General features: G+C 39.0%; 1 protein-coding gene across 4 annotated transcripts in view; it reads right to left on the bottom strand.

Annotated features, from left to right (window-relative positions):
• PKD2L2 (polycystin 2 like 2, transient receptor potential cation channel) overlaps positions 1 to 14,492 on the bottom strand; it is a 33,934-nt gene that overhangs the window by 7,469 nt on the left and 11,973 nt on the right. For all 4 annotated transcript variants that reach the window (XR_014163918.1, XM_081893659.1, XM_081893661.1 and 1 more), the window contains 7 exons: positions 12,205 to 12,426; positions 11,014 to 11,242; positions 8,220 to 8,390; positions 6,997 to 7,178; positions 6,147 to 6,267; positions 3,318 to 3,419; positions 637 to 713 (listed from right to left, as the gene is read on the bottom strand). Coding sequence is in view for 3 of the 4 variants with exons in the window: in XM_081893659.1 (XP_081749785.1) it covers positions 637 to 713; positions 3,318 to 3,419; positions 6,147 to 6,267; positions 6,997 to 7,178; positions 8,220 to 8,390; positions 11,014 to 11,242; positions 12,205 to 12,426 (1,104 nt within the window). In the remaining variant the exon portion in view is untranslated. The remainder of the gene's footprint in view (positions 1 to 636; positions 714 to 3,317; positions 3,420 to 6,146; positions 6,268 to 6,996; positions 7,179 to 8,219; positions 8,391 to 11,013; positions 11,243 to 12,204; positions 12,427 to 14,492) is intronic.

The following is a 14,492-nucleotide window of genomic DNA, read 5'->3' as shown; positions in this document are numbered from 1 at the left end:
TTAGGGTCCTAAAAAGTTATCCCCACTGCTCACCCACATCTCCTCCCACATCACAATTATATCTAGTTAAAGAAGATGCATGACATGATTATTATTGCCATTCAGCATTTCCCTGCCCCTCGCATACAGCAGCCAAGGAAGTGGTAAGATGTGGTAGAAAGAAAACACTATTTTCAATAACACATATTCAACCAAGAGATAAGAACAGACATAGGATGGCAATGGCTATACATTTCAGGAAACATCTAGATTGATTGACATTAAATTTACATGTGACAGGACTGGGAGTAGATTTCCCACCCCCTTATTTCAAAACTTTTAACATGCAGTCTAGCAGCACTGTAATCAGTTTTGCCATTTGACTGCAACAGAACATGGATTCTACCATATGCTGCAACAGCAACAGAATTCTCTTGTGAGCCTTCTTTCTATCTAAATAGTATATGGGATATATACTGTATTTACTCGAATGTAATGCACACCTTTTTTTAGCCTAATTATGTCATGAAAATTAGGGTGCACGTTAGATTTGATAGTGTATTAGATTTGATTGCAAGCTTGAAAAACACAGCTGACATAGAAAATACTTTTTTGGTTTCAAGGTTTTGAAAACTGAGGTGTACATGTGATTTCTACCTGCTTACTCCATACAAGTCTTCTGTCTGTGATGTCTGCCTCTTCAGTTTGAGTTTGACTAGAGCTTTATTGTAACTCTAAGTATAATATAAAGAAAGCACTGTTAGGTGGATATCCCAAAACCATAGTTTGGCAATATATTCATTATATCTCACTGAAATGTCACAAAATAGTGAATAAGCTTCTGAGTTGTCAGAAACTTTTTCAAATGGATGTTAAGCAAAACTGAGTGGGGAAAGAGTGAAAGCTGAAAATGATGCTGGAGCCTCAAAGTTTGCAGTATGTATGAGTCTTAAGAGGGAATGCTGATGTGTTAGGCAGATGGGCAGAGGAAACCAATGAGAAGGGGCAACATAGACCCATCAAATCCTGAGTCCCAACCATTTTGTGCTGGTGAGGGTAGAAACGATGGGACTGGTTGGAGGGCTGACATATTTCCCCAAACCCATCCTGGGCACATAGCAGGTGAACAGAAAGGATTTGGGTTCAGAGGATGCAAAGATTTCCTGGATCCACAGATATATACCTTCCTACTGTTGGAGGAGGAATAGTTGAAGTCCTGCTCTGCCCAGATACAGTCAAAGCTATAAAATTCTATAGCCACTGGGATGCCATTCCAGGGACAGAGAATTGTACCCTTAAATTGGATGCAACTCTGGTGAATGCAAAACAATTTCAGTATGCACCATCTTTGGCTACTGTGCCAAACAAGCAAGCTGCCTCTTCCCGTCTATTTTTATACTATGAAAGGTAACACTTACTCAGATCTGTCTCCAGCACAACTTAGGACACACAAATTTCTTGTGAGGAAGAAAACAGAAGCAAAAAAAAGTGGTTCTCTTTATAAGTGATTAAGGAGATTAATTTTAAGCGGCATACTGGGTAAAAAGACACAACTGAAACATCAGGGGGAAAACCTTGGAAACCATTCTTGGTGATGGATGGTGCTGTGAAGGACCCTGAATGAGAGGCAGGGAAGGGAAGATCTGCCAGGGTGAGACAGTAGGAGAAAAAACGAAAGCTCCCTGGTGAGAGCTGGGAAAGTCTACCACTTTCTATGTGAGGGTTAAGAGCTACCTTTGAGAAAGGACTCTGCATTTTCTTTTATCTTTCTTTTATTGTTATTGTTTTTATTTAATTAGTTTCTTTTCTTTTATTGTATTATGGAAAAACTTTAATAAAATTGTATGGGGGATGGAATAAAAAGTTCGCTACCATTCTTGTAACTGTCCTCACAGATTTTAGTTGTTGTATGTATTTATCAAAAACCATTGTCTCAATACATTCAGTGCTAAATAGAGGCTGGGCTGTGAAAAACAGCTTTAATAAACTTGGGTGGGAGTTCTATGTACTGGAAATGTCCATGGTATCTTTTATAAATGAGCCTCCTTAATATTTTCCCCATGATCATATCTGAGCAATAAGCAATCCTTGGCTTTTAAAAATGAGGGAATGCTTTTATTTCAAGATGTTAGAAATTATGACACCTGTCACTTGAACATCCTATCACAGGATGTGTATTTCTGCACTCTGTTTTCATCCTCTAGATGCTCGGTTGCTTAAAATAAAGCAGCCTTTCTTCAAAATCCCAATAATAAGGATAAGAAAAAAAGTCAACGGAAGCTAAATTAGGTACAAGCATGAGGCAGAAAGTGTTTGTAGTTTATGAATATGCAGTGACTGCAAATATACACCTGGCAAATGAATAATAAATAACAGCGACTTGGGGGGCTGATAAAACCCCCTGCTCTTAAATAAGAAAATCTCAAATGAGATTCTCAATGAAACTAGATTTACGTATTCATCAGCCACACCAAACACATGTTTCTCCCTATCACCAGGCTCTGCACAACTAGATGGGGCATTGCTAGTAACCTGCTTAAAAATATCATATGGTCAAAAAGAAGACATGGGTAATATAAAGAGATGCAACGAGTTTTCACAAGTCACTAAAGGTGTACCACATAATCCCAATGTAGGGATGGTTGAGCCCCTAAATACGAAGATAAGGTTGGTGACTTTCTTATTTTTCCCAGCCTCACAAATGCAGCCAACCAGAAATGACTCCTTGATTAGGAGATGCAACCCAAACAATGAGGTGACAAAACCCCATTCCTTGTCTATGGAACCACAGACCCATTGAAGCCAAGTGAATTGCATCTCAGTTAATTGGAACTATAGGAAGTAGTACCGGGTTGATCCTTTAAAGGACTTTATGAATAAAGCAAGTAGTCAGTAACTACTCATTATAGATTCTATTATCTATGATTAATATAGTCACATGATTAAGCTGACATGTGAACAAGCTTTTGATCGCACACACAACCACTTAGCTCTTCCCTTTGTGTGAACAGAAAATAAGCCAGGAAATTTTCCATTAACTATAATTTCCCATTTTGTCCTCATGATAGCTTTGGAACAAGCCAGGATATTAAACCATTATATGAGTCTTAATATACTTGTTCGTCCTGAAACCATTAACCATTAATTTCCCAGTCAGGATGAGATGGAAAGATTTCCTGTCTTGTTTACTTGCTCTAACAAAAGGAGCAGCAAAGTGGCTGCAGGTACAAAATGAAACTTCTTCACATCTCATCCTATTAAGCCAATATATGATTAACAAGCAGCCATTATTTTGTTGCTGACAATGGTAATATGAACAAACACCTATAGGTGCTTACCTGTTTAATAAGATCACTGATCTCAAATTCTCTGCTTGGGATGACTGAAAAATCAGCTTTCACTTCAGAGTATGTGTCATTAATGATTGCCAAGAACATGTTCTGTGCAAAAGAGAAAGAATTTTGAGTCACAAAATCAGAGGCTGAACTTACAGGAAGGGGTCTCAATGGTTATTTAATCGGATCCATTATAATCAAAAGCAATGATGCCAGATTAGTCAATACAACAGAGCAGCGATTAGAGTCAACAATATTTGCAAGGTGCAGTGAATAAGAAAAATTAGTACATTCATAATAGAAGACAACTCACCAACCTTGCAAGGTAGTGGCTAATAGTAGTTTTTATTAATTTTACAACTCCTTCCAAAGTTCCAATATTAATATGATGACTACACCCATTATTTTTTTCTCCGTTTGTCCAAGGGGATCACATCAATTGCTGGTTAGCGCCCTTGATGAGGATTTTACTTCAAAATTTTGTGTCATGTTTAGTACCTTAGTAATGAGGTACAAATCAAACTTGATTGCAATTTTCCTCATGATGTTTGGATGACTACTACAAGATACACTGCCCATGCCACCTGAAATGAGGGGCAGGGATGTTTTACTGGTGAAAAGATTCCATTCTGTATTCTACTGTGCTTAAAGGTAAAGGTACCCCTGACAGTTAGGTCCAGTCGCAAACGACTCTGGGTTTGCGGCGTTGATCTCGCTTTACAGGCTGAAGGATCCAGCGTTTGTCCGCAGACAGCTTCCGGGTCATGTGGCCAGCATGACTAAGCTGCTTCTGGAGAACCAGAGCAGCACGTGGAAACGCTGTTTACCTTCCTGCCGGAGTGGTACCTATTTATCTACTTGCACTTTGATGTGCTTTTGAACTGCTAGGTGGGCAGGAGCTGGGACCGAACAACGGGAGCTCACTCGGTCGCGGGGATTCGAACTGCTGACCTTCTGATCGGCAAGCCCTGGGCTCTGTGGTTTAGACCACAGCGCCACCCGCATCCCCTATTCCACTGTACTTAACCATCTCCAATTAAATAAGTATGTCACACTGCTGCTCATCATGATGACAGACTAAGTGCTTGAACCTGCCCCTCAGCATAGGCTGTAAATTGGCTTACAAGTAAAGTTGTGTGCTATCTGTGTGCAAAAAGACCCCCAGGTATGCACAGGAATAGGAAAGTGGGTAGGTCAGATTTCAAAAGATAATGGGGAAATGATGCAGCATGGATGTAAGCAAAGGCTTACAATGGAAATACAACTGGGCTTACTTCATAAGACTGCAGCCTTAACAAAAGCACCCCATGTTTACAAAACCTCTATTTGGGAAAAATAAGGTTGGGATGACTGACTGATTTAGTTTTCTCATCTTCTAACATCCCAGTGGCAAATATGAAAATGTACACCTACATTTTATAATCATGCCTACTTTTACATAAGCAACTTGGCTCTGCTATTCAGTATTCAAGGTTTATCACAGTAAATTGGCAGGGCAACATAATCAAAACAAAGTATAAAAAAAGAAAACTCATGCCCCACCTCGAGTTCTCTAACTTTACCCGCTAAACCTGAGGGAATAGACAAATAAGAATGGTAAGCCTTTCTAAAATTAGCTCCTTGCTCCACAACATTTGCAGTCTACCATCTCTCAATCTCCCTCTTGTTGCATCCCTGCTTCCTTGCCACATCTCCTTTTTCCCTGACTCATTAACAAACCATTACTAAGCTTAGCACTGCAAGGACTGCTGAAGTAAGTGTCAGCCCTGAATGCTTAAACAGCAGAATAATTTAAAGTCATGCCTCAGTGCTTTACAAATGTATCTCTCAAAAGAAATTCCAGCAGAAGGTAGACCATATTGCACTTCTGTAAGTGAGTGGTCTCAGGCCAATTCTATAGGATATAAACTATCTGACTTTTAGAAGGCATATGAAGGCAGCCCTGTTTAGGGAAACTTTCAATGTCTGATGTTTTACTGTGTCTAATGTTTTAATTTGTTGGAAGCTGCCCAGCGTGGCTGGGGCAACCCAGTCAGATGGGAAGCATATCAGTAATAATAATAATAATAATAATAATAATAATAATAATAATAATAATAATTGTTGTTGTTGTTGTTGTTGTTGTTGTTACATACTTCTAGGGCCCAAAGGGAGCTGAACACCACCGGGAGGGCCACACAATTCCCAACCCAGCTGTACACAGATACCTGGAAGTGGGTCTCACTGAACTCAGTGGGACTTACTTCCAAATAAGACATGCATAGGATTATACTGTTGTTGCTTTTGTTGTTGGCTTTCTGGTGCTCATGGTTTGCATTAAAATATGACAACTTTGCTGAAATATATATAACAATAGTCTTTCAGCTTAATAAGCAAAGATATAAACACGACTTTTGCTTTCACTCTTCCCTTTCCACAAGCCATGATTAACTGGAAAGTCTCTAATTAACCATAATTGCCAGTTTTATCTAAGCCATGAAACTATGGTTACCAGCTTGAGAACAAACCACAGTATTAAAACAACTTCAAATTGTGGCTTGGAATATGGTTAATTGAAGCTTTCCTGGTTTATTTGTTTGCACTGCAAATTGAAAAGAACAGTACTTGACTATGCTAACAAAAGGCACATTGATATCTCAGTATATTAAGCCAATATATGATCATTTAAACACTGTCCCATAAAACTATGAACATGTGTACTATGTTTTATTACTCTGACACCAGCCCAAATACAGAGATTTAATTACTTTGTTTGTTTATTTGTTTCTTTATTTGTTTGTTTGCTTGTATATGTATTTGTATTTAATTGGAATTATCTAAAACACTACTTACCAGCAGTACGAAGAACACAAAGAACACAAATGTGATGAAGTAAATTGGCCCAAGAATTCGATTTGCATGCTCTATTTCGGCAAAGTTAAAATCTCCAAGCACGATGCGAAATTGGGTAAAACTTGAGAGGGAGAAAAAATATTGAAACGGTCAGTATACAATATTCTTCTACAATTTATATTGAGTTAAATCTTATGATACAGTTTATACTCAGTTTTAAAATATCAACCACTGGCTTCCATAGATTATCTGTTCTGAGCTTTCAAACCTATTTCTATAGTGACTAGCTGATTTTTTTATTATTAAGATTTTTACCTTGCTCCTCAGCATAGCTCCCAAAGAGTGTATAGTGGCAAAACAATTTAGACATAAAAGTTTAGAACTGATGCCCTCCAGATGATTTGGACGAGAGCTCCCATCATCCCTGACCATTGGCTATGCTGGCTGGGGTCAAAGCATCTAGTCCAAAACACCTGGAGGGCACTAGGTTGAGAAAGGCTGGTTTAGGTAACAATCCACTTTGTGCCCTGCATGCAGAAATGTTCATTCACAGTCATCATGTCTCCCTGTACCTGGATGAGAACTGAAGCGGGAAGGGTTTGGTGATATATTGTTGTTTCAGGTGCGAGCTCCTTTAAAATGGCTGTGAGTAAATGGGTCACTTTGCCCACCCAGTAAAGATTTGCTGTGCCACCATTGCCCATTCCAGCTGTATACTTTTACCAGTCAGCTCAGATATCCCACAACATGCCATTATTAAACATCTCAGGCACTCTTAGCACTTCACTTAAGAAAATTCTGCTCCAACTAATCACAGAACTATATGAAGACAATCTGGAAGACTCCATACATGCAATTCTGAAAAGTGGAAAATTCGTCCACTTGAGACCCGAAGACCAGGTAACCCAACTGTGCGTATGCAAAGAAGATGATAAAGAACATGATGGCAAATCCGATGATATCTTTAGCGCAGCGGGATAGAGTGGAAGACAGCTGGGTCATGGTCTTGTTAAAGCTTATGTATTTAAATATCTGGAAGAAAACAGAACAGGATACATTGTGGTGGGACAAAGACCAAGCCAACAGTTACCTGCCTAAATTTGGCAGGAAACCAATACTAAACTGGATGAATATTCAGGTGAGCCTGAAATGAAATAACTAGAGAAATGAAGTTCTTTATAAAAGACATATTATTTTGAATTTTTATAAAAACTTATATCCCATTCTTCTAGTGCTTATAGATCACTTCCAGTGCTCACACAGTTCCCTTTCCAGAGGAAGGATTTCTGCTGGAGATTCTATATAACTCTTTATATAAATTAAAATAATCAGTATTGGACGTACTGAATGGTGGACCTTTAAGCCCAATTTCAAACATTACATTGGTCCCTAGTGTGAGATCCCATGCTACTCTGGTAACCTAACTGAAACTGCAAAAGAAGAGCACGCGATTGGGACTTTCTCTTACGGCACTTCCAGTTTAAGTTTAAAAGGGAAAATAAATGTGGGAAATGCACAAGCTCTTTATTTAACTGGAACATGACATTCTCTCCATGGAAATTCCCTTCTGAACATTACACTAGAACAGGGTGTTCTAATCTTTTTGGACCAACGGACATATTTGGAATTTGGAGTAACTGCTAGGGCAAGTGTGACTGTATGACCAGCTTTGACCAATGGAAGATTAGTGAAAAGTTAACCCATTTTCTTAAAGCAATGCAAGGCATTTCATGGTCACATTAGCAGTCCATAATTCTACACAACAGCTTTCCCCACTCCTATACTTTAAGTAGGCTGTAATTTTAGAAGGAAGGTGATAGAGAACATGACAGTGGATGTTACTAAAGTGGCATTTTTGAGGGTCTCCCTGACAAATAATGTACTATAGGCCCCTAAGGGGTAAGCCTTGGCAGAGATTATGAATGTGGAGGAAAGAGGAAAATATCTATAAACACCTATGCAAACATTCTTCAGATAGCTCTTTAAAATCTCTAAGAGAAAAATTGAAAATTTTCTGTGAGAAGTATGAAAATAAAACATTGTTAATATATTTAGCAATGTGAGCAGCAGTACCTTTATCCATGCAAAAAATACATTCACTGAAATCATATTATTGTAACGGGTCTGCCAGAATGAAAGGAAATTAAAGTCTGGATAAGCTTCTGAATTGGAGAGCAGACTTTCCATCAACCTGGACACTTCAATAGTTCGGTAAACATTGAAGAAAATAGCAAAAACAGACAACTGGAGGGGGAAAAGGCAAAGGTTTGTGAGGTTACAATTTATATTTTTCTGATATATTCTTCATATCTTAATGAAGTTGATTGATAAAGGGCTACGAGAGGTCAACCATATCTGCCTATAAGCCAAATATGCATTAAAATGTATGTAGGGAGTAAATAATAATAATAATAATAAATTTATCACCCACCCATCTGGCTGGGCCTCTCCAGTCACTGTGGGCAGCTTCCAACAAAGGAGTAAAAATACATTAAAACATCAATCATTAAAAACTTCCCTAAACAGGGCTGTCTTCTAAATGTCAGATAGTTGTTTATTTCTTTGATGGGAAGGCATTCCACAGAGCGGGCGCCACTACCGAGAAGGCCCTCTGGGTATCTGAGTATCTATATAAGGAGCATTTTATTTTATGAAACACCATAACTCATGCTCTTCTTCACCATGAGGGTAACATTAATATTTTTCTTCAGGCATGGAATACTCACATCTTAGTTGTCACCTGAAATGGAATGTTTTAGGGTACATGAAGAACTCATTTAAGTTTTATTACTAGCTTAGAATGGTTTCCCCTTTCTGTGTGGGGTGAGTTTCCCTCAGATTTCCGTATGAGTCCCAGAATTTCATTTATTTACATACAAAATGAGGATTAAGAATTGCTGTTGTAATTATTACAGTTTGCAAGCAAATGTATTTACATGTTTGTGTAGCAACCTCAGAGACTGAAAACAGCCCTTCTCCCTGTGCTGACAGGATGATGACATAATGATTTGCCTTTCTCCAGATACTGCTGAAAAAGTCTCCACCTTCTGAACTAGATTTTCACATCCCTTCTCTGTCTCTCTTTCTATCTCTGCATCTGTCTCTTTCTTAAAGCTCTGCTGTCACCTGGAATGCCCCAAAATACCGACAGGCCATTAAAATGATAAAGTAGAAATCTTTTCGGTGGAAAAAAGATAGGGACTCTGTTTCTTTAGCTACTGTTATAGAGCTGCCATTCTTTATCCATCTGATGTCGCCTTTTGGGGACCGCAAAATTCTTGCCATGACACAACAGGCTTTTTGAGGATGGGAAGTTTGCACCCCTCTCCCCACATGAACCAACCCAGACACTGCAATCATCATCTGAGACATTTCTTCCATGAGAGGCCAAGAGGGCTCTTTCTCTGTGGTGGCTCTCCCCTTGTGGAATGCTCTCCCCAGGAAGGCTTGCCTGGCCCTTTCGTTATGTATCTTTAGGTGCCAAGAAAAAACGTTTCTCTTCTCCTAACTTTTAGCTAATTATACAATTTATGGCCTTTTAAACTGTGTGGAGGGATACTATATTTGTTTGTTACTATGTCATATATTTTTGCATTTTTATATTGTAATCCTCCCTGTAATCTTCAGTTGAAGGGTGGTATAGAAATTTAATAAATAAAAAATATTTGGATGGGTGGGGATCAGGGAACTCTATTTTTACTGTACCCCAATTACTAGGGAGTAGAAGACAGCAGAAAACAAGAAATAATCCTATCCCTGCTAAAGGCCCAAAAGAGGTATCAGACAAGCTTGTTCCTAATTTAGGTATCAATTTTCCTCCCAAAAGAAAGGTGATATCTGTCCTATAATTCCTGCTTTTTCATCCTAAATGGGTGAAAGCAGACTGCAAAGAGACAATTGAAAGCTTTCCCTTCAATTTTCAATTACTGGTAGCTGCAGTTCAGCATTATGCCTGAACTATGGTTGAACTTAACTATGGTTTTTGAAAGGAGCCACCTTAATAAACAAAAGTTTGAAGTTAGTTTCTTTCAGTAAACCAGTGCTTTTTTTCTATAAAAATTGTTTAGGGGTACTCTTATTTTTCTACTCATACTGAAATACTGCTCCTCAATGAGGCAAAACTTAGATTCACAAAATGTTTAGGGGTATGTGTACCCCTGCAGACCCCCCAGAAAGAAGCACTGCATTAAATCATAGGTAAATTTCAGTTTTTGACATAACACTAAACCTTAGCTAGTGAATAATGGAATCAAAATCTGGAGGAAAAGGGAACACATGAGCTCTGAGGCTCTTAGCACATTCTTCTAATGAAAAGCCAAAGTTTAACATTTTATCTGACTGATCTAGTGGCACCCAAGGAAACCAAGACTGAGCAGGGATTGCTATCCATGCCAATGGATTCAACATAAATACAGCACCACTCTGAATATAATAAATTTAATGTAGCCACGTTCTTATGTAACTGTGGAAAAATAAAACACTAAGAACTTTTTCAAGCACTTTACTTTAAGGAAAGCAGGGAAACAAAATTATTCTGATTACCACTATGCTTACTGTAAATCATATACAAGCTAAGTTGTGGATGGCCAGGAAACACTGAATGTACACATTGATCGTGAGCCTTGCATTTTGACTGCTTTAGCCTGGTTTTCAGAAAAGAATTGCCATGTGTAAAACACAGTTAACTGCTATGTTTCTCAAGGGGCAGAAACATACTAAATTTGAAGCTGCGAATGTTCCTTGCCCAAGGAACATCTACCCCTCTTCCCAATATTCCCAGCTCTCTCTAGTGGCATAATGGAAAGCATCCTGTCCCCACACAATATGGTTTCTGTCATAATTCTTTTTTGTAATTTCTGAGACTTACCAGGAGCAGTAACACATCCAGCCAGTTCCAGGCATCTCTAAAATAGTCCTTTTTCTGTTTCTTTAATTTTAAAACTTCTTGGATGGTGAAAGTGAAGATGAAAAGACAAAAAATGACTTCACAAGAGGCCAGGAAATAATCGTAATAGCTGACGTATCTGAGAAGCTTTACAGAGTGGAACTGCCAGGAGGGGATTGCACCACCTGTTGCAGGATATTCCACAATGAGCCTGTGAAATGAAAGTAAAGGAGGATGCTATCCGGTAACACATAAGACTGATTCCAAACTGCAAAGCTCACCTGGGGTAATTTCAAAGGCCCCTGAACTATTATTACCTCTCAAGCAGTTGTAGCTAACCTCTGGCTTGGGGGTCTGATGTAGTCCCCTAAGCAAGTTTTTCTGGCCCCCAAGACCCCACAGATTTTGGTAGTGGTGGCAAAGGAATAAAAAATATAAACAGGCATGAACTGCAGTGGGCCAAGAGATTTAAACCCCTCGGCCCAGTCCAGTGCCCTGTTGAAGATGCATATCACACCCTTCCACTTCATTTGATGAGCAGAGAAGGTGCAATAACTCCATTCCTCAGTAGATCAGTGAGGGCTCTGTACCTATGTGAGTGTGCACACATGCATTCTGTGCTTGTGTGAGTATAGGATGCACATACCCACTTTTGGTCACAATCACCACTAGCATGCACCTAGAGAACTGTCCAAGGATGTAAGTAGCTACTGAACCAAGAAAAGCCAGCCACTTCTGCTCTAGATATAATGAGGGTTTTGTTTCTTGACAAGTTTTAACATGTTTCGGTTTTGTGGATCCAAAAAAAAGCTGCTGCTCTATAGCATTCAGTCAAGATTTCAAACTCTGGCATCAGTGGAACTTTTAGGAAATGAAATGAGATACAGTCCATGCAGTGGTGGCACCCTAGATTTAATGCCTGAAAAGGCAAAGCAAAAGTCAAGGGCTAGAAGAGTTTGTATGCTAAACCAGCAGCAACTGGAAGGAGTGGAAAGAAGAAGGATTTGATTTGCGTAGTAGATGTACAACAATTTTAAGTAGCCTGCGCAGGGTGAGATTCGTCCATTCAGCAACAGAGTAGATCATGCCATTATTACTTTATCAACAGGACTGGTAATGCGATTACTTTATCTTGAAAACTGAATTTTAAGAACAGCAAACAGAAGAGCTCACCTGACCACACAGAAGAGGTTTACATTGGCATTATACATTGAAAAGTCAATGAAGATAACCCTTGTTCCTCTGGTGATCCAGTTATGTTTCTTGAGGAAAGCAAGTTTTGCTGCACTTTCTGCCTTTGACTTAGGCAAGGTGAACATAAATCCTCCACTACTGTATAGCCCAATAAGGCCCCAATGCCATGGGGAGAGTGATTTAGAAGTGGAATAATGCCACCTGTAGGAAAGAAGGAAATTGAGGCACTTCGGTTTACAGAAAGCATCCCCCCATTTACTCCCCAAGGATTTATTCAATCACTCTTAGCTTTCCAGTGCCTTTTTAACAGAAATAGTTAATTGAACACTGCACACCTGCTATTCACGGTGGAAACAAAAATCTCATTCGTACCAGTTTTCTCCCACCCCCATCTAGATCATGGCAAGAGGGTGAAGGGTTAAAGTTCCCCTTCTCACCAGGCTCCCAATCCAAATGGTCCGATCCCCTATCCCATCCTGCTATTTACTTTTAAAAATTCAATCACATGAATGCAAGATTCTATGGATGACATCTTGTCTACTTTGGTATACAGCCTTAATTCTTTTTTTGTGGGCTGTGTATATAGTACAAAACACATTCTAAAAGAATTCTGGACACTGTAGTTTGTTAAGAGTTGCTAGAAATTGTAACTCTGTGAGGGGTAAGCTGCAGAATTCCTTGAAGGAAACAATGTGCTTGAATGTGGTTTAAAAGTAAAGGCATAACTCCAGTTGTACATACAGGCAGTGCACCAAGATGGTATGGTCAAGAAGCGTGGAAGGGCTGTGTTGGGAAATGTAAGCTGTGTAGAGCCTTGCCATTTCCCATAACAGCCTGTTGGGCATTCATATGCCTATGAATGTGTGGCAGGGGATACAGAGCAATAATATTGTGTTGAACCCTATAGTCATCCCACAATGCACAGGGACTATACCGTGTTGTTAAATATATAAATACCTCACATATCAATTTATATGCCCGAAACGGATGGCAACCTAAGACAATACCAAAACAATTTTACAAATAATATCAACAAAGGTGCTTTAGCAAACATTTTAAAAACATAAAACAAATATCTATTATCTGGGGTAATTTAAAATAAATATTCAGACACTGGGGCGACATTCAACAAAGTTTTACTCAAAGTAGACCCACTGAAATTAATGAACATTACTAAGTTAGGTCCATTAATTTCAATGCATCTACTCTGAGTAAAACTAAACAATGTTTACCAGTATTGGAATAAACCAGTCTATGAAAACATGGTTCAAAGTTTGTTTCAGATCTTAAGTTGGTTCCAGCCCTGGTAACCATACTTTCCTGACTTTGATGTAACTGAAAATCATGATTAATAAACCCAAGGAGTCCTCAGTCCTGGTACACTGAGAAGCAAGGGACTCACATAGACCTAATTTTCTTGTGAGTGCAGCTGGCATATTAGTTTCCATACATTCCCCTTTTTTCAATCTTAATATGCAATTAATCGCTATTCTGTTGGTTGCTATCCACACTAATAGGTGGAAGTTGCTGGAATGTATCTGTAATTTTGTTTTCTCCTTCCTCCTAGTCACTCCTCCCTCACCATCTATGGCTCGTTTCCATTCTAGACATACATGCAGTTATTTCTGTATCTGTGCACACGGATACCTTTCTCTTAAAAAAACAAAACAAAACCGCAAGAAGAACATACAAAGAAGCATAACTAGTATGTTTCACCATGGGCAAAATGGTGGGTTGAATGACACTAGCACGCACACCAAAAATCAATCTGATGTGGCTGTACTCAGTTAGGTGTCATGCATTCTCTTGCTTTCTTTTTCCTAGCCCAGAAGCTTTAACACTAATATGTTACCACTGAAACAATTATATTTAAGGGATCTAGGCAGGAACCATGAAATTCTAGGTCACTGAGGCTAATGTTTGTTCCTGGACAACTTGTAGAAAGTTTAACACAACAATGTTTTTTTTTAAAAGCAAGTTGGGCCAAGTTTGGTCTCATCAATTTGCAATAGCCATGGCCATTCTCTGTGCTGGTTGGCAGGGTTTCCATAAGAGCCACACATACCCATTAGCGGCCATGGGGCCCACTCTAGCTTCTTACTCATGTGGCGAACAGCTGGCTAAAAGATTTAGCAGAACTCCTGATGAGCCAAATTTTATTTTTAATATAGAGGTCTCTGATATATGAACTGTGAACATGCCTTCTGCATGCAGCAATTGGTGAAAACAGTCACAGTCACATCATTGTGGCCACCAGAAGCAAAAAG

Source organism: Podarcis melisellensis (assembly GCF_964234715.1).
Source record: "Podarcis melisellensis genome assembly, chromosome: 2".
NCBI classification, from domain to species: Eukaryota; Metazoa; Chordata; class Lepidosauria; order Squamata; family Lacertidae; genus Podarcis; species Podarcis melisellensis.
Note: the sequence above shows the minus strand (reverse complement) of the source record. Positions and strands in the feature narration are given on the sequence as shown.